This window comes from Macrotis lagotis, chromosome 1, assembly GCF_037893015.1.
Source record: "Macrotis lagotis isolate mMagLag1 chromosome 1, bilby.v1.9.chrom.fasta, whole genome shotgun sequence".
Classification (NCBI taxonomy): domain Eukaryota; kingdom Metazoa; phylum Chordata; class Mammalia; order Peramelemorphia; family Peramelidae; genus Macrotis; species Macrotis lagotis.
Window position 1 is genome coordinate 766,740,206 of NC_133658.1, and position 21,420 is coordinate 766,761,625.

Here is a 21,420-nt window from a genome sequence, read left to right on the forward strand (position 1 = left end):
TTTAAATAGCAATCAGGAAAAAAGTCAATAAATATTTATTAAGCACCTCCCATGTCCTAAAGCTGTGATAAGGACTGAACTTGGAATCACACTGGATACATGGGAAGGAGGGAGAGAGAAAATAAGGAGTAAAGCATGACCCCCTAGTTTGGAGGTCATTGGTGACTGGGAGGATGTGAGAGGCTCAGACAGCAATATATTAAAAAGATTGGAGAGTTTGGGGGAAGAAAAAGAAGGGAGTGAGAGAGAGTAAGTTCAGTTTTTATCCAAGAGACAATAAGGAGCCAAGTTCTTGAGGAGAATGGTATGATTAAACCTGTGCTTCAGAAAGAATAATCTGTTTTGGACATGTTGAGTTTGTGAGGCCTCCATATCATCCAGTTCAAGATGTCCAAAAGACAGTTGAAGTTGGAAGATGGAAGTAAAGAGATATTAGGACTGGACAAACAGATCCGATCTGAGAATTGAATCCATTGGGGGTGGGGGAAGGAGGCTTCATGAGCTCAGTAAGTAAAATTATAATGGAAGGAGAAGAAAAGATGACTCAGGGGAGCCTTCAGCTCGATGCCTGCATGCATTGCATGACCTGGATAAAGATTCAGCAAAGAAGAATGGGGAATGGTATGGGAGGTAAAGGAGAAGCAAGAGAAAGCAATGCCATGAGAGCCAAGAAAAGAGATCCTGTATTGGAGAAGATAATCAGATGTGTCCAAGGCTGCAGAGAGATCAAGAAGAATGAGGACTGGACTGGGAGAGGGGGGGGGAGGGGTCTAGAAGTGAAAAAACAAACAAAACTGGATAGAAGGGAGGAAGAGCCAGAGATTATGGATATAACAGCCTGGTTTAGGGGGTATCCTAGAAGCATTTCCCCATATATACAGAGAAGAAACCTGGCTAGAGAAGATAAAAACCCCAGAGTCCCAAGAATAAGGTGGTTGCCATGGGAGGTCAGACTACATGTAGTGTAGTTTAGAGATGGTCCAGAAGTGACCTCACAGAACAATAGCAGAGATTCATATGGAAGTTTAAAGATTGCAGACCACTTTACAATATTACTTCACATAACACTCCTATAAAGTAGGTAGTATTTGCCCTGTTTTATAATTGAGAAAACAAAGTTTTTGCTAGAATGTAAGCTCCTTGAGGGCAGAAACTGTTTTTTTTTTGTCTTGTTTCCCTCACACTTCGTACATTAGATGTTTGTTGACTAAGACTGAGAGAGATTGAATTACTTGCCTACCTTAGCATTACCCAGGATTTGACCTCAGGTTTCCCTGACTCCAGGTCCTACTCTTGCTCTAATAAGCAAAGTGGGGGGGGGGGGGGGGGGGGGCTTTAAAGATTATCTAGTTTAGTCCAATCAACAAATATTTACTGAGAATCTATCACATGCCGGTATGGTTTTATAAGCACTGATTAAACATACTAAAACAATTCTTTTCTTCAAGGAGCTTACCTTCAGCTGGAAAGTACAGTGGATAGAGTGCCAGGCCTGGAGTCAGGAAGGACTCATCTTCCTGAGTTCAAATCCAGCTTAGCCTCTTAACCTTATGACCTTGATCAAGTCACATCACCCTATTTGCCTTAATTTCCACATCTGTAAAGTAAATTGGAGAAGGAAATGGCACACCATTCCAGTATCTTTACCAGGAAAACTCCAAATGGAAGATAAAAGAGCCAGACATTACTGAAGCGACTGAACAACAAAAACGCTTGATAACTTAAAGAGGGAGATAATACTAATAAGAGGGTGTCAAGGAAAGATTTTTAGTAGAAGTGACCCACAAGCCACAAAGAATATAAAATGTAGAGATGAGGGAAGTGTGCATTCTACACATGACAGACAATCCATTCCTTTTATACCTGAGGAAAAGGAAAACCAAATATTTGTCCAGCATTTCACAGAACTGGGACCAGAACCCACGTTTTTATGACTCTCCACATAGACACTATCATCCATGAAGCTAACAGAAACCTCCTTCTGGGATTTTAAAGTTGTTTTGATTTCATTTAAAGTGAACCTCACCAGTGGTGGTCTGATTTCAAGGAATGAACCACCTTCTTCCCTTCGTCTCCAATGCTTCCTATTTTCTTAAATCTTTTCTTAACATTTAGTCTTAGGTTAAAATGATACTTTACTAATATCTATCTATCTTTCTGACCCCTGTGCAAAAGAATTTACAAAACCCTCTCCTGAGGCCACCTAATATTATGTCAAAAAAAAAATAACTAATATTTTATACCATTTTAAAATTTGCAAATTGTAAAAATATATTATCCCATTTGATCCTTTCAACAGCCCTGTTATAAATATCATTGTCCCCATTTTAAAGATGAGGAAACTAAGGTTTATAGAGAGATTAAGTAATCTGCCAGCAACTAGCTAGTCACAGAAGTAGCATTTGATTTGAAACAAAGTCTTCCAGTCTCTAAGCCCAGTTGAATCATGGAAGAAAAGCTTAGGACACCAAACACCATGTGTACAGGGTCCCTTGACCATTAGGAATTACCGGTAGATGTGTGGTCACTAAGGGACATGGTGCCTAAGATTGAAAGAATTTGTTACTAATTAGGAACTGCCCACCCATCCCCAGCTGGGTTGTTGCTAAACTCTTCACATGTCCCAACTTGAACCCCCTAAAGGCAGGACACAAGAACCAGCCTTATGGCCTTGAGGGTTGAAGTTGGACAGAGAGACGTGCACATTTCCAGGATTTGTGCCTAGCTCTTAAACACCTCACTGAAATTGGATCTGGACACTCTTGCAGATTCCAGAGTCCTAGAAAGGAAGCTATAAATATCTACAGGGTCTTGTAGATGAGTATAGTTTGGAACTCTCAATTCAGGGTGCCACTGCTTAATAACTTCATAACTACACTTTCTTACTGATTTCTGATTATTTATCTACTCATCTTAGAGAGATGAAAGACCATGAAGGAAAAAAAAGCACCCAAAAATTTCTGTTCAGTTTTGTGGGTTTTTTTCCTTCATATGGAATCCCTTGGGACCTCACCCTTCAAAGGTTACAAGGCATGTGAATCTGACTTTTTCCTATAATATTTGTAAATAACTGCACAAACACGACATTGTTTCTCTTCTTTCAATTGACCGTGGGCTTTTTTGGTGACAAACTGAATTTTTTCATCCTGAACTTAGCCATACTTACTGTGTCCTCTTCCATTTTCTTTCTCCTGATTTCCCCATTCCCACTCCCATCAAAATATTAATTTGAAGTCTTGTCAAATGTATAGGCCAGGTTTATGGTGTGTAAAAGATGAACCACAGGTCATGAGTAATGAATTTAGAGTTAGGGGAAACTTTAGAAGCTATCAAATTCAATATGCCACCTTTAAAGATGAGGAAACAGATTCAAAGTTGTCAAGTGATTTGCTCAGGATCACTCAGCTGGTAAGTACTCAAAGCAAGATTAGACTAGACTAATGAAAAGGGGGTTCTCAGAATGCTAGATTTAGAACTGGAGAAGACCTTGGATGATAGTCATCCAATTAAAACCCTGCATTTTCAAATGAGGAAATTGAGTATTAGAAAAATGAAATGATTTGTCCAAAGTCATACACATGTAGTAAATTTTAGAGCTAGGATTTGAACCCGGGTCCAGTTCATCATTTTGCCTGATTGGTATTTGTCCTTTCTGTACTATGTATCTACAGTGAAATAAAGAGGGCCAAAATTACAGAAAAATAAGAAATTTTAGTAAGAGATCGAGTTCATCAGTCACCAAGCATTTATCTAGTACTTTCAAGATTCCTGGCTCTGGTGGTACAAAGTCAGAAGTGAAACCATTCCTGTCCTCAAGATGTTAAAAATTCCATTGGGGGAGATAGCATATACATCTATAAGTACATATACATATAGACATTACTAGGGTAATGGGGGAGGGAGGGAAGGTCTCATGCAGAAGGTGGAGCTTGAATTGAGTTTTAAAGGAGACTAGGAGGAAGAGGGGGAGTTGAGAGGTGCATACCAGGGTGGAGGTCAGCAAGGATAAAAACAAGGAGAAGGAAATGGAGTTCTCTATACTTGAAACAGTAAGAAAGCCAATCTGATCGGACTGTTGAGTGCATGGAGAGAAGAAATGTGCAGAAAGGTAGGATAGACCCAGGTTGCCAAAAGACTTCAACTGCCAAACAGAAGTTTGATTCTGGAGCTAGTTGGGACCTCATGCTGCAGATAATGAGTGATCCCAGAGAAAACAAGATAGAAAGTTAGTGAATGGAGAAAAAGGAGAACTAGAACCTAGGCCTCTTGATTTCCAATCAAATACTCTCTTCAGTGTTGTGTGCTGCCTCCTGGGCTCTTCTACATTGAATATTTAAAAAATCTAATTATATTTAAAGTGTACTAGGGGACCTTTATATTTAAAGGACTGATAAGATTGAGGGATGTCCCATTGGAAGGGGAAATTGCAGATTGTCTCTTGGAGAACTTTCTCTTTGTTATACTTTCCTGTCCCAGACTGGATCCTCCTTCTTCTTCCCCATCTTCTAATCAGAATATCAGCCCCCTGAAGGCAAGAACTTTTTGGGGCTTCTTGTATCTGGAGCCCAAGATCCAGTAGGTTCTTAAGAGATGTTATCTACTCCTATTACTGTCCTCCTTGTTCTCATTCCTGGCACCTTGGAGGAATAAATGTTGCTTGATCAGACTTTTGGGACAACTTAATCCCCCACCTCAGAAAATGGATTACTGTAGTGAACTGGATTTACAAGGGGGCATTCTTTTCACACTTGGTAATTAAGTTCTATGGCAATTTATATATGAACAAGTTGTCACACCTCCCTGGAATGTACAGACTTGCTGTGTAACCTTAGAAAAATACTGTGAATTTCAGTTGCCCAGGAAATAGAGTTAAATCCAAATTATATAAATAGTAAAAATTGTTGTATTATGAGGGTCTCAAGGGATATGAAAGTTAGAATAAATAGTATGAAAATTAAATGATTTCTCTTTCCCATGGATGAATCTTGGAGGGAAAAAAGTCTTAATTTTTTAGGATGAGAAATATGAAGTAAGCATGAATAAGACTACATTTCAGAGAGACACATATAAAAGAAGAGTTAATGGTATATAATAAGGGAGAGAAGCATTGGAGTAAGATAACTGGATAAGGGCTCTCATTAGCCCCAGGCAGCTCTTTAAAATGTATGCTGGACAAGTTTAAGTGAACTAGGAAAAGATTATTTAAATGGTATGTAGACAATAGATATCAAGATATAGATGGATAGATAGAAAAAAGAGAGAAAGAAAGGGAGAGAAGGAAGAAAGGTAGTCTGAACTGGTTTTCCTTCTACTTTCTCTTTCTGATATAGAGTATATATATCATTATGCAGTTTTTTCCCATACACACACACACACACACACACATACACTTTTTTATCTACATACATATTTCCACTAGATTTAGAATCAGAAGACCTAATGATCTTAAATGTCAGCTCCCGGCTCTGCCATTGATTACCTTATTACTTATTATTTATTACATGACCTTTGGTAAGCTGCTTAACCCATCTGGGCCTCATAACAATCTTATACTCCATGGCCTTTTAGTTCCCTTCTAGCATTGATTCTGGAGTCTTTAAGCCTCTCCATATTTCATTGTCTTTAAGAGCAAGATAAGAGTCATCTTCTTGAACTAGCCTGCTGGTAAGTGCTGTCCTTTCTGGGACAGGGGGAGGGATTCAATGACCTCAGAGATCCCTTCCTCTCCATCTCTAGGATTCCATTACCACCTCAGCAGGAGCACTGTGGGGCCTGGAGCAACAGGGCTTGTTTTAATCTAGTAATGCTTTTCAAGCCCCATGAATCATCAAATATGCTATGTTGGGAAGACTTTTTGTCAAGTTTTATTAGTCCACCAAGGGCAATTTATTTTCGTTGCCTCTCATTCCTTCTCCACAGGGAGGAGGAGGACTTTCAAGGGCATTATCCCAAGCGCTGGCCCTGAGCCACCCTCAGAGCAGCTGCTTCCATTAGCCCAGGGCACAGGATGGAGGGCTTTGCTCCGAGGGAGCCATGTCCAGTCAGTGCAGCTTCAGCCCAGCCAGTGGGTCCTGCTGTTTGCACAAATGGTCCTAAGAGCAACACACTGAGATGACAGGAATGAGGATGGGCAAAAGATGCTCATTAGGACATGTTCATTTTCTGCTTTAATGGCTGCTGGTTCACACAGAAAATAAGCCAGCTGTGCTGAGGTAATATAGAATGAGGCCTGTGGAAATTTTGAACCCATGCCCAATGGTCAAGTCAGTCAGGAGCAGACCTCAACCCAGGCTTAGTGGGCAGGTACTTGTCTTATATGATTTCAGAATCTCCAATGCATCCCTCTTCCTCTACTCATATGTAGTGCTACTCCCCCAAGCTTCCTTCAAGGGTAGATTCAAGTGCCACCCCCTACAAGGGCCGTTACAAATTACTTTGTATTGATTTTGCATATATTTTGCTTTTACTTAACTGTGTTCTTTCCTTTCCCCTCAAAGAGAATCTAAGTTCCTTGAGAGAAATTATGCTTCTTTATCCCCAGTCCCAGGGACCAGGATGGTAGTGATGAATGAAGACTGGATCAGTTGAACTGAATAATTGATTTTCCAAGTGTCTGGAGTTACCACCATTAGTCATATCTTTGGGTTAAATCATGAAGACCTCTGTTAAAACGAAAACATTTTCCCTGGGACAGTGGGGCCCTGTGGAAAGCCATTATTGCCTGAGAAAGGCTGCTTGTACAGGATCACACAAGGTTGGAATGCTAGAACTGAAGCTTGAAATCAAGTCTTCTGACTCCAAGGGCAGTGTACTTTGCTGCCTCTCTCAAAAGGGAACTTTAAGAGAGGGGATGAGAAAAAAGCAGTGCCAGTTTCACAAATTTGCCCAGGACTACTTATAGCCTCAAGTACTGATGCCAGGCTATTTTAATTAAGTTGCTGGTATTTTTTTCCCGTACCCCAAAAGTATATTTTTAAACTATCCTGTAGTAAAAAGTTGATTTGCAAATAAAAATAGATCTGTCAAGGGAGTCCAAATATTTTAAAATAAGTAATTCCTTGGGGAATTCTTAATGCATTGAAAAGGACCTGCAAATATCCAGACCAGGAAATATCTGAAATAAGAATTCCTTGATGTTCTTATCAAATGGACATCTAGTCTCTTGCTGGAGCCAGATGATAACCCTTTAAATACTTGAAGATAGTTCCTTCTGGAGCATTCTATTTTCCATCATTAAGAAGCTCTAGTTTCTTCAAGTGATCCTCTTCAACCATTGTTTCCAGGACCTTCTCTATCCTGTTCATTCTCTTCTGCATGAACTCCAGGTAGTCAATATTCTTCCTAAAATATGATGTTCAGAACTGAAAATGATGCTGTATCTGTGATCTAACCAGAGTAAAGTCCAATAGAAATATAATTGTTCTTTTGCCTGGACACTGTGCTTCTTATAAATGCAATTTAAGATTTGAGTGGTATTTTTTTGACTTCCAGATTATAGTGTTTACTCATAATGAACTGACAATTCAAAAAAACACAACACTCATGCTTTCCCCTCATCTATTTATGAAATGTATTTTTTGAACTCAAGCATTGGACTTTACATTTTTATCCTATTAGATTTCATCTAATCAGATTCTAAATTGATGAATCATTTTAGAATTTGATTTTTTACCAGTCTGTCACCTTTTGTCCCTGAACCTTCTGCCAGTTTTGTAAGCTTTCCCTGCTTGACTACATCCAAGTCATTGATTTTTAAAAAGAGTATTGGGGATCTTCAGTAGAACCCTTCCTTAAGATTTGCATCACACTATTAATCACCACTTTTTAGTTTGGTCAGTTAACCCAACACTGAATCTACCTACCTGAATTGTCATCTTTCTACCTTGTTCGTAAAGTTATTGAGACTTTTAAAAAACTACTTTGCATAAATACAGGAATGTGAAATCTATGGCATTCTAATTGTATAGTCAGTTCTGCTATAAAGTGATATATGTTTGTATTGCAAAAGTTTGCAATATAAATCATAGGGTTTATGGGAAAATGGGTTAAGAGATAGCACTGAAAAACTTTGTCAGACATATAAAAAAGAGAGGACCCAATTAAAATGATGGCATAGATTTATACATGTTAAATTGTTAAAAATGCATAAATAACTAAAACGACAGTGATGTCACCTCCTTGATGGTTTACAACTCCAGGGATGTTCAGTTCATAGCCATGGTGGAAGGTTGGAGGGAGTAGAATACAAATATAGACTAGTCTTCCTTTTCCAAAAGCTCCTCCTGCATCAGAAGATATACAATAAATATGACACTTTACACTGAAAAAGACCTTAAGCTTACATTGAAAGAGTTGTAGTTTGAGAGTTATTGTGAAGTGGTACCGTTTTCTATATTCTCATTGTTTCTTATAGAAGAAATCTCTCAAAAGAAAACACAAAATTCAGGTTATGCTCATTTCCATTAATATATCAGTCATTTTGGAACAAATTAGTCTTTTGGAAACAAGTATTATAGCAAAACTACCTCTGCCAGTCTAATAATCCTGTCAAAAAAGAACATTCAAGTTATGATTTGTTCCTATACCCATGCCATCTCATAGTGATCACTGTTGCCCTTTCTAGGTGCTCACAAACCATTCATTTAATAAATCTGGCCTGATACTCACAAGTTTTCTTACTACTCTAGGGTTTAACTGTTTTAGGCTTCATGATATGAATTAATTGAAGGCAATTATGAGGGTCTGAACTAAGGTGGTCATAATATGAGTAGGGAAAAGGAAGTAGAAATGATAAGATTTGGCAACGGTCATTCCTTCCAAGCATACAATCATTTCATCTTCAATAACTGGACCCTCCTTATTTGTCTGAATCAGTTCCAATATAACTTCCCTTTGACTTTTTCCTTTCTCTACCTTCTGGAATATGAAATCAATGTTAAGGTAATTTAAGGTTTGTTGTGAAGTTATGATAGAATTCATATAAAACATTCCATAATCTTTAAAGCACTCGATGTTAATTACTGTTATTTTCATTGTCATTATTATTCTTCATTCTATTATGCTAGCAGTGAAAACAGAGGAATCAGAGGCAATGACAATGATTTATCTTTAGGCATTTGATACCTAGACTAGTGATATCAAACATACAACTGCAATTGCAAACTGTCCATAACACTCCCAAGTGCTAGCAGAACTAGATAAATATATAATCCCTATAATTATTGCTATCTTAATAAAAATAATGTGCAGTTTTCGAAGTCAATCTGTGGCCCACAGGGATTCTTATGTACTATTTAGAGGCCCCCATTTCTATTTGATACCACTGCCATAGATAAATCACACACAAGGCAAGTAAGGCTCTAGGAGATTTAGAAAGAGTCTGGGGCTGGAACTGACTAAATTAAGAAACTGATAATTGATAATAGTTAAAAGTGAAGAACATTATAGTTATCTTTCTAGATTGTTGTTGTTATTGTTCATCCTTCATTCCCAAATAGGACTAATGATGTCACAGGGGTGATGTCTTGGCTTGTACTCTAAATTACAAAGTCCATGATGCTAGAGTTTATGCTTTAGTTTGAACCTATACCAGTTTAACTGTTGTTACATAAGCCAAGTTTGTAATACAAGGCACCTAGGAGTTCTCCACAATAGGTTAGCAAGGGGGTGAAGAGTTAGGTTTCATGACACAAGTGGATAGAGACCTACATCTGTGGGGAAATAGCCCAGGCTTAAACTTTCTAAGTGTAATCAATCAGCAAATATTTATTAAACCCCTGCTGTGTGTGCAAGGCCCCTGATCAGACAAATACAAAGAATGAAAAAGAGCCATTCTTTCAAGGAGTTTACATTCTAACAGAATCTGAAGCTGTTGGCATGTTTTGAAGGCTAGTACAACAAACTTGTTCAAAATGTAGTGATAAAGGGGCGGCTAGGTGGCGTAGTGGATAAAGCACCAGCCTTGGAGTCAGGAGTACCTGGGTTCAAATCCAGCCTCAGACACTTAATAATTACCTAGCTGTGTGGCCTTGGGCAAGCCACTTAACTCCATTTGCCTTGCAAAAAAAAACCCTAAAAAAATGTAGTGATAAGGTTGATTTTGAATTAACAAAATACCATCCAAGGGCCCAGAAGCAGAAGGAGCTCATGAATAGTTCTGTAAAGAACAATTTAAGGTTGAGGTCATATAACACATCCTTTCAAAGGAATATAAAAGATAAGGTTCCAGCAGTGTGTCAGATGGCCAGGGAGAAGTTTGCTTCTGTCAAGTTTATCTTTTGCCTTTTAAAGCAGGAAGATTGACCCTAGTTTTCTTAATATGCTTTTTGTCAGTGATACAGGTTTTCTTAATCTCCTCCATCTGATGGAACGATGAGAGGTTAGCTGCCACCTTTCCCTAGGAGCTAGCATAATACCTTACTCATAATAAATGATATTTCTTGTACTTTAAAGGGATTTTGTTTACAGCCACAACATCCAGTATTGGCTTTGTTTAAAGAGGGAGAGTAGATCCTAAATGATATTGTTGAGACATCTTTACCAGCCCTTTTGAACTGAAGATATTGTGACCAAGGATGGGGTGATGATGGCTTAGGTCATGATGGCTTAGGTCATGATAGCCATCTACTGTCCATCACTTGTAGTATTCTTTCTGGGGTTTTCATAAAAATTATAGTAGCAAGAAGAAGAACAACAACATTAATATAGGTAGGTCCCATAATGTCATTGATTGAGGGAATACCTGGAAAAAGAAACTTCCTCTATAGATATAGATAGGCATCTTCTCTTCGATGTAAAGTCAGAATTTCCCAGAACACTGAAAATTCAAATGACATGACCAATATCTCACAGCAAGGATGTGAAAGAGGAAGGAGTTCAACCCAGGACTTCTGTTGCCAAGACCAATTCTCTCTCTACTCTATCAGACTACGTATCATTCTATTAAAAATAATGCAATAACATGAATAGTATTTTAAGATCGCAAAATGTTGTAAATATATTATCTCATTTGATTTCTACATCAGTCCAGTGAGGCTGATAATGTTTTTATCTTAATTTTTTAGATAAAGAAATTGAATTTGAAAGAGATAATACCCAGAGTCCTATAACTAATAAGTGCTTAAAGCAGGATTTTACTAATTCAAGGCCCAGTACTCCATCAACTATGCTCAGTTACTTAATGTTAGAGGTTGCCCCTGATTAATGATTATCCTATAGATGTCTCAGTGACTTATGTCATATTTGCATTGAAAGGCAGCAGGAGATCTCATGATCCCTTTTCATCCAGGAGAGAAGAATCTCAAGTAGGTCAGAGGATGCTAGGGTGTCAGATTGCTGCTGTGTAGACAAGGAACTGAGACTGAGGAATAGGGTTAGGGAGTTTTCAGATTTCAAGAAAAAGCCTCAGTGACTTGGACAGCATCAGCTGAAACAGACAAGCCTGAGTGTGGTCTTAAACACCTTCCCTAAATGGGTTTGGTAAAATAGCAAATTCTGATTCATCAGAAGTTGGATTTGGGGAGGCAAAGAATAATGGAAAGATCCCAGCAAACTTGAATGTTGATTTCTTATAAGTAATTTGTCTGAAGTAAATCTATGTTGCCTTGGCTGGTTAAAGCCCTGGAACTTATCAATTCATGCTGGTTTGAAATGTTTATATGAAGTTGAGAACCTTGTGGTTAATTTTTTTTTTAAATCCAACTCTGCAGAATCTGCTTTGACTCCTATTTTATCAGAAAAGGGAACACTAAAAACTCCATCCTTACCACCGAGATGATTTAATACCTCATAACAGAAGTAATTTTGTGATAATCACAAAAGGCAGCAATTAAAAAATATTGCTTGTTTCAGGGCTTATAAATTGGTTGCTGGTAATTGACAACAGAATGTGTTTTTCTAACTCAGTGAAATGATATCTTATTGCAAGCTGGCACAGTAATTATTATATTTGTACAGTTCCAGAGGACTTCCAGCCAGTGTTTGACAGGGAGTTGATTAAATCACCCAGGTGTAATTGAAGGTTTTGATTGCACTGATCTAAGATGATCAGAGTTAGCAACCCAGCAATCCCCAGACTCCTTTCTGTTACCTAGTTTTTAAAACTGGAGCTCTATCAGTCTTGATCATATCCCAGGTCTTGGGATTCTTCCATGAAGGAGTGAAGAAGGCATCCTGGAGATCTTTTTAGCTCACTAAAAATGAGAAAGGAAAACATCCCTCAGTCTTGACTTAGAAGCCATCATTTGAAATAAGACTAAAAATGTTTCTGAAATCTTCATTTATTTCCTTAGACTAAAATTTCCTAGTGTACTGGAACCCTGTTTTCACTCTGTTCCTGGCATGGAAAATCTAGAAGTATCTTCATTCACACCAGAGGATGCAGAGTTAAAAATGAGTCATCTGCTAGTTTGCTTTTTGAGACTAAATCAATTTTTAAAATCTCTCATTTTTACAAAAACAGTGATTTAGCCTGCTGACTTGCAAAAGGCAATGAACTGAATGAGTAGGGGCTTTGTGGATTGTAGTTAATAAATGCTCTGAATTCTAATTTATTAATACTAATAGTAGAGACAACTCCCAGGTCTAGTTATCTTGTCTCACACTGTCTCCTCTTTTCCAGGACTGATGTCACCAAGTATCTATCAAATAGACAGTCAAATTGATATGATGGAAAATTTTCATAATCCCTGATTCCTCCCTCCCACTCATCTATATAGGTAATCAGTTCCCAAATCTTGCTACCCTAGCCTAAATCTCAATCACTTCTTGCCCAGATTATTGCACAGCTTCCTAATTGATGTCCTTGTCTTAAGTTTCTATTCCAATCCATCTTGTATATAGCTGCCAAAGTGATTATCTTAACACTCAGGTCTGACCATGTCACCTGCTATTCATTCAACTCTAGTAGCTTTTTAATACATCTAGGATTAAATATAAACTATATTTATAACCCTTCATAACTTGTCTCCAACTTTCCTTTCTAAACTTATTATCATTCTACTCCTTGATAACACCAGTAAAGCCAAACTGTCCTTGTAACTATTCCTCGTGTATTTCACTCCATATCTTATCTTCATGCCTTTGCCCAGACTCAGTTTCCTTTAGGGTAACTTTGAATTAGATCAGTACCACTTTCTACATGAAGTCTTTCCTATTATTTGTCAGTTGCTAGTCCCTTCCCTACCATATTATATCTGTGTTATATTTACCTATCTATTTTGTATATGTCTTATCATGTTGTCTCCTTTGGCTAGAATGTAAGCCTCTTGAGGGCAGGGACTCTTACATTTGTCTTTATAGACTCAGAACCTTAGAACATTTCCCAGCACGTAGTAGTAGATACTAAATAAACTCATGATTGATTGTAATCAGTAGCCACGATGATGATGTGTATCCTTTATTCTTGAAGAAGACTATGTTATCAGACTATGTTATCATGACAAGCATGTGAATTGGATTTGAGTGAGGGGGTGCTGTGCTAAGTCACCAGCCTCACGTTCTCCTCCAGAGGCATCTGAGTCCAGTGGTCAGATATGAGTCAGGACGACTGGAGATGGCCCTGGATAGGAAGCAGTCAGCAGGGTTAAGTGTCTTACTCAAGGATACACAGCTAAGAAGTTCCTGAGGCTGGATTTGAACTCCTGTCCTCTTGACCATAGGGTTAGTGCTCTATCTATTGGCTCCACCTAGCTTCCCCAATCAGTAGCCATACTATAAAATTGAATAATCAAAGATTTTCTGGAATTGCTTCATGGACACTGTGGGACTTGAGCTTATCTTTAAAGAGTAAATTACATTTATATAAAAGAGAGAACCAGAGTATAAGAAGACCTAAGGTCAAGAATATACGAAGTTTATTTAGAATAGTGACTAAACCAACCTGATAAGAGCGAAACTTTTAGAGAGCAGTGGTAGGCGATAAAGTTGGAAAGATAAATAGTAGTCAGATGGTGGAAAGTCTTCAGTTAAAGAGTATACTCTTGGTAGACAATAAGAACCCACTATTTTTTGAAATAAGGAAATAAAATTAAAGTAGAAAGTCACTCTGGCTATGGCATGCAGAAAAATTCAGCTGAAAGGATTGTGTAGAGCAGGTATTCTTAAGCTTTTTGTGTTAAGAACTCCTTTGGCTGTCTGGTAAAGCCTATAGACCACTTCTTAGAATAATGCTTCTAAATGTATAAAACAAAATCAATAGGATTAAAAGGAAAATCAATTATACAGAAATGTGGTCTTCAAAACATAAAACAAAGCTTCATGGATTTCAGATTGAAAATCTTTTGTGTAGAGATACAAAAGCTCATTCGAATTGCTGAAGTTGCCTGTTGAGATGGTGAAGACCTGGACTAGCTTGGTGGCGATGGGAATGGCAGGAAAGATGTGAAATATTATCTTGGAAGAAGCAAGGATCTCTCTTTTTGTTGTTTTCTTCTACTATATTATGTGAGCTCTTTGCACATATAGATGGTATCTTAAAGGAAAAAATCTATAAGGTTTAGCTGAATAGATGGGGCAAAGAAGGAGAAATCTGTGAATTCAATAGGTATAAGAAATTCAATTCACTTTAATTCACCAAATTTTCATTAAGTGCTTGCTGGTCATTATGCTGAGGATATGAAGATAAAACAAAACAATTCCATTCCTCAAGGAGGTTATTTTTTGGGGAAATAATATATTTATAAGAAAATATATTGAAAATATGTATACAGGGTAATTTCAAAAGGGAGAGAATGTCAATAGCAGGAGGCATCAAGAAAGGCTCTACAAAGCAGACATAAGGAAATGGTGAATTTTACATATAGGGGACCCCCATTTAAATGATAGAAATGGCGATGGAATACTACTTTGACTGGAATTAGAAAATAATTGGAAATTAAGTAGGGGTCAGTTAGATGATGACTTTTAACATCCAACTAAAGATGATAGGAGTCATTGAAGATGGAAGTCATTGAAGATTTTTGAATAGGAATGTGACATTGGGAAGCAGTATATTATAGCAGATAAAGTTTTGGCTATGGAATTAGAAGACCTTGGTTTAAATTTCATCTTCAATATTTACTACTTGTATGATCTTGGATTATGTGACCCTAGAATCACTTAACATCCCTGGACCTGTTTTACTATTTGTAAAATGAAAATATGGGACTAGATTATTTCTGAGGTTATCTTCAGTTCTAAATCTGTAACTTTATTGTGTTTTGAAATTGTATCTTGTTATGGTCTCCACCACCATCCCACCAGTTATGTAGTAAATAAATATAGAAATAGTCTGCATAAAGTATCAATAAATAGTAATTAAGAATGTAAGGAGAAAACAGAAACCAGTTGTCAAAACTGCCTCCTTAAATGATTATATGTGCTAAATAAAGAGTAGCCAGCTAGGCTTCCATAAACAACCCTCAGCCTGCAAGCTGCAAATAATCTATAGACATGCCCAGTAAAACCAAAAAAAGATATATTATTAAAGCAACTTTAAGGTGGTGTAGCTAAGCTTAGTTGTACCCTTCCAGAACTCTAGAAGAATAGGAGCCTGCCAATTCTTGCCCCTTAAACATTCTTCCAACTACCAGTGCTCCCAAGTCTTCTCTAAAGTTACCTAAGTGACTCTTTGTGGCCCTCTCATTCCTCCCCCATCTGTTTCCCTCACTATCTGTCCTCCCTCTTCTCATCCATTCCCTCCTCTGTCCCAGAGCAGTCTGTCTCTGCACTCTATGTCTTATTAGAGTATGACTGATGCATTGGTCCCCACTTCTTTCCCAGCAAGTATCCAAAGAACTAGGCTTATTTACCCAGACCTGACCAGAAAACCCCTTGTGGTCCTCTTCCCATAAAACAGAAGTCAGGCTAGGATTTAATTTGTCAGAAGCTACATCTACCATTGGGGAGTGTGGCACTACCAGGCCACTGGTAAAAAGCAGAAGCTAACAAATGAACTCTGTACCCCTCTCTCCAGGGTCTTCCCCTCACTTTCAGGCTTAATAGAACATATGGTCAGAAGTGTGCTTTAGGAATATGAGTTTGACAGCTATGTAGAAGATGAATTGGAGAGAGAAGAGGTTGGAGTTAGGGAGACCAATTAATTTATTGTAAACAGTCCAGGTTAGAGTCCTGAAGTAGGAAGAAGGGTATTTTAATGGAGGAAAGAGGAAGTATGTGAGAAATTTTGTACAAGATTTGACTTTCTACTGAGAGTCAAAAACCTGTGTGACTTTATATGCCACTTAACCACTCTGGGCCCCAATTTATTCAGCTATAAAAATGAGGAACTTGGATTAGATGATCTCGGAGATTCCTTCCGTTTCTAAATCAGTGATCCTGTGATATGATGTGGAAATTGAGGAAGTGGGAAGAGTCAAGAATGATTTCAATGTTGTGAACCAGGAATGCCATCAATGGAATGACAGTTTCCAGCAAGGGACAGTTTCCTAGGAGTGAACTAAGCAGTCTGTGGTTGATCCATATTTAAGAATTGGTATAAATCAAACAAACATGTTCAAATGAAAATATAACAGACATAGTTGCTTTAAATAATAATTTATTAGTTTAAACATCTTTTATGTAATACAAAAACACCAGAACAAATTCTTGAAATTAATTTTTCTGTTATTGTTGAGTTATTTTTCAGTTGTGTCGGACTTTTCATGACCCCATTTGGGGTTTTCTTGACTGAGAGAAATAAGGGAATGGTTTGCCATTTCAGTCTCCAGCTCATTTTACAAATGAGGAAACTGAGACAAACAGGGTTAATTGACTTGTCCAGGGTCACACAGCTAGTAAGTGTCCATTCACTGAAGTTAATGCCTATGCTGTGAAGCCAGAAAACCAAGGACAGAATCAATAGCAGAAAGGTATGAAATTTCAGCGTGGAAGAGAGTTTATTGATGAAATGGCTGATAAACTGGGTTCAGGCCCTAGAGAGAGATAAGTGAAGACAGGAGAATATTGAATTTAAGGAATATAGTATGAAAAGGTTCAATATAAAGTTCAATACAATTCAACAATAGTTATTAAATGTCTATGTGTTTGAAAAAAAATGACAACAAAGTCCTTGCCTTCATGGAGATTATATTCTACTGGTTTTAATATTAACACATTAATAATGTTGTTCAGTTATTTTGGTTGTGTCCAACTCTCTGAGGGCCTGTGTTTGAGGGTTTGTTTGTTTGTTTGTTTGTTTTGCATGGCAAATGGGGTTAAGTGGCTTGCCCAAGGCCACATAGCTAGGTAATTATTAAGTGTCTGCAGCCAGATTTGAACTCAGGTACTCCTGACTCCAGGGCTGGTGCTCTATCTACTATACCATCTAGCCGCCCCTTGAGGTTTTCTTGACATAGACATTGGAATGGTTTGCCATTTCCTCTCCAGCTCATTAGATGAGGAACAGAAGCAAAAAGGGCTAAATGACTTGTTCATGGTCACACAGTAATGTTTGAGACCTAGGTGCCTGATGATTATTATTTTCAATCATTCAAAGATTGATTATGGATTGTTACTATTGCTAATTTTTTCTCTTTTTTTTTTCTTTCCAGTTTTGTTGTTGCTGTTGGACAGTTTGGTGGTGACAGTGGGGCTTGGACTCATCTTCCTTTTTGATCCTGGGCAAGCCACTTAATGCTATTTGCCTTGGTTTCTTCATCTATATAATGAATTGGAGAAGGAAGTGACAAACCATTCCAGTATCTTTGTCAAGAAAATCCCAAATGGAGTCATGAAGATTTGGTTACTGCTGAACAACAATCAATCATCAGAAGGGAATCCAGAAAAAGAGTAGGTTAATGCCCAAGCAGTCAGTTTCACTCTTCATCCTTTTTAATAAAAGACTTCCTAGAGAAAGGGGAAGGATGACTTTCTGCTAAACTTGGATTTTGGGATTATCTCAGGTATTCCTTTATTTTAGGCCCCACCCAGCTCTATCTTCATCTTCCAGTTTTGCCTCCTCTATTGCCTTCCCTATTTGCATGCCTAATTGCAAACTGGTAATAAATCCTCCTTTCATCTGATGCTTTCAGATACTTGATTACCAAGTCAACTTCTTCTATGTCTGTCTTCTAGGGATGAGAGACTCTTGTAAAATAAACTGCCTGTCAGTTCACCTATACTTTTAGCTCCAAGGGGAAACTGAGAATGGCTAGGGACAGAGTGGGAAATATTTCAGGCTATTAGAATCCTGGCTTTAAACTTGGATTAACCCTTGGGGAAAAGTTTAGGAAAGATGGATGTCAATTCTCTTATTTTTATTTTTTCCTCCAAAGCTTCACCTGGAGTCTAGTAGACACTCAGTAAATTTTTTGTTAAATTGAATGTAGTAAATCTATACCTGGAATGTCAGAAAGGCTATATTAATTAAATTTTTCTTCCCACTCTGTATAAATCAGGGGTGCTATCTTACAAAGTTCTTTGGAGCCACACTTTGGAGTGTGTATGACTCACTCTAAGGGGATCAAGGAGAGTTTTGAATAGACATTGACTACAATGTCCTCAAGGCCTGGTTGCTTAAAAAGAAAAAATGACCTACATATAGACTGTGTTACCTATGCAAAATAAGTGATGAGTAGCAGCCATGGAACAGATGTTTGGAATCTTGTCACATGAATGAATGCAAATGTGGTTCTGGTCACTCTTTTCTCTTCTCTTTGGACTTTGTGCTTCTGTACTGAGTGGCATCTCCTTTGCAAGATAGGTGAACCTTGGTCAGTCTATAGTTCAGAGGGAAATGGAATAGCAACTATGAATGAAGAAAAGTTTGTCTACCTAGGGATATCCAGTTTGAGTGAGAGCTAGACATTGCAGTATTTTGCACTATAGAGCTAGGAAATCCTGAAAGTATTTAACAAATTAAAGTTTGCTGGTTTAACAGTTTCACTACCCTTACCTCACCTTTAGCTTCCCCTCTGGTTTTATCTTTTACCTTGGTTCTTCCACTCTGCTACTTTGCCCTCAGGTACCACAATTCCAAGGCCCACAATGGATCAAGAGACTCCTCAGTCCTCTGTGATGACGTACGCTCAGCTGGAAAGTTTGATCAATAAATGGAGTCTCGAACTGGAGGACCAAGAGAAACACTTTCTTCACCAGGCCACCCAGGTGAATGCTTGGGACCGGACATTGATTGAGAATGGGGAGAAGATCACTTCTTTACACAGAGAAGTAGAAAAAGTGAAGCTTGATCAGAAAAGGTTGGACCAAGAATTAGACTTCATCCTATCACAGCAGAAAGAACTGGAGGACCTGCTGGCCCCCCTTGAGGAGGCCATGAAGGAACAAAGTGGGACGATCTATCTGCAGCATGCAGATGAGGAACGTGAGAAAACTTATAAACTAGCCGAGAATATTGATGCTCAACTGAAGAGCATGGCCCAGGACCTCAAGGACGTTACTGAGCACCTGAATATGTCTGGGGGGCCTTCTGACTCTAATGACCCACTCCAGCAGATTTGTAAAATTTTGAATGCACATATGGATTCCCTTCAGTGGATTGATCAGAATTCAGGTTTATTGCAGCAGAAGATGGAAGAAGTATCAAAGGTTTTCGAGAGTCGTCGTAAGGAGCAGGAACGTAGCTACCGGATCGTGTTTGATTAAATGGCCTGAGATCTCTTGGATAGTGTTTGCTGTGTTGTTCATTACTTATCTATTACATAAAAGGTCCTAGGGTATAAACTTGAGTAAAAAATTCTATTATCTCTTGCAGTTATTTTTTTTATTACAGTAAGTTTTATGGGAATTTTTCCTCCATTGTAAGTCTTTCATGGAATTTGCATTAGTTATATCAAAATTTTGTGAATCTCTTTATGTGCATTAAATTTTTTGATTACTTTATGAAGTCTTCAAAAAAGTTACAAAATGTAAAAGAGATCATTTTGATTATATAAAATTTAAAAGTTTTTGCACAAGAAAAACCATTGTAGCCAAAATTAGAAGGAAAGCAGAAAACCAGGGGGAAAATTTTGTATCAAGTATCTATGATAAAGGCCTCATTTCTCAGATAAAGAACTGAGTCATTCCCAGTTGATAAGTGGTCAAAGGATATGAATGGCAGTTTTCAGTTGACATCAAAGAAATCAGAGATAACTATTGTCATATGAAAGATGCTCTAAATCACTATTGTTCGAAAAAATGCAAATTAAAACAACTTTGATGTACCATCTCACACCTATTAGAGTGACTAATATGACAAAAAATCAAAAATGTTGGATATTGGAGGGAATGTAGGAAAACTAGAGCACTAATGCGTTGTTGGTGGAGTTGTGAAGTGATCCAATCATTCTGGAGACTGATTTGGAACTAGGCCCAAAAGGCCATAAAACTGCACATATCCTTTGATCCAGGAATACCACAGCTAGGTCTGTATCCCAAAGACATGTCCAAAAGGCCTATTTGTATAAAAATATAACAGGTTCTTTTTGTAAGTGACCAATATTTGGAAATCAAAGGTATGACCATCAACTGGGAAATGGCTAAACAAGCTATGGTGTATGTAATGGAATATTATTGTGTTGTAAGAAATGATAAACAGGATGATTACAGAAACCCCTGGAATGACTTAACATGAACTGATGCTGAGTGAAGTGAACAGAACAAGGAAGAAGTTGTACACAATCATAGCATTACTGTTTGATGTAGAATTGTGAATGACTTATTTATACTCAGCAATACAGTGATCCAAGACAATCCCAAAGGACTAATGATGAAGTATACTATATTCCTCCAGAGAAAGAACTTACTGATTGAATACAAACTGAAGCATGCTATTTTCCACTTTCATCTATTTTTTTTGTCATCTTGTACAAAATGACTAATATGGAAATGTTTTACATAATTGTACCTGTATAACCTACAACTAATTGTTTACTGTCTCAAGGAGCAGGGGAGGGGGGGAGGGACAGAATTTGGAACTCAGAACTTTAAATAAAAATGTTTAAAAAAATTTTCTAAGAATGAACCAGGAAGAGGAAGCTAGGTGGCACAGTGGATAGAGCATCGACCCTGGAGTCAGGAGTACCTGAGTTCAAATCTGACCTCAGACACTTAATAATTACCTAGCTGTGTGGCCTTGGGTAAGCCACTTAACCCCATTTGCCTTGCAAAAATCTAAAAGAAAGTGAACCAGAAAAAAAAAAGGTTAGAATCTCAGTGAACTGAACATTACGGTATTTTGCAGTATGATGCTAAGAAATCCTGAGGGTATTTAATGGTGTGCCTCAAATTCTCTACAAGTCACATAAGGCCACACCTCCAAAATCTGGATCAGGAATGGCTGAGTCCTTCTCTGGATGCCTCCCCCCCCAAAACAAAAACCCAACTCCTATCAAGGGTTACTTAGTAATAATAACCTGTGTTTCTATAATAGCACTTTTCAGTTGACAAAGCAGTTTCCCCAAAACACTCTAGAGAGACAGGTAGTACAAGAATAACTATTAT

General features: G+C 37.9%; 1 protein-coding gene across 6 annotated transcripts in view; it reads left to right on the top strand.

The window, feature by feature from the left end:
• LOC141508146 (nuclear pore glycoprotein p62-like) overlaps window positions 1–20,869 on the top strand; it is a 100,724-nt gene extending 79,855 nt beyond the window's left edge. For 5 of the 6 annotated variants that reach the window (XM_074216497.1, XM_074216499.1, XM_074216495.1 and 2 more), the window contains 2 exons: window positions 17,529–17,766; window positions 18,941–20,869. In XM_074216497.1, the coding sequence (XP_074072598.1) occupies window positions 18,964–19,581 (618 nt within the window). In that variant the 5' untranslated portion in view covers window positions 17,529–17,766; window positions 18,941–18,963 and the 3' untranslated portion in view covers window positions 19,582–20,869. The other variant, XM_074216500.1, reaches the window with a different exon arrangement.
• The last annotated feature ends 551 nt before the right edge of the window (window positions 20,870–21,420 follow it).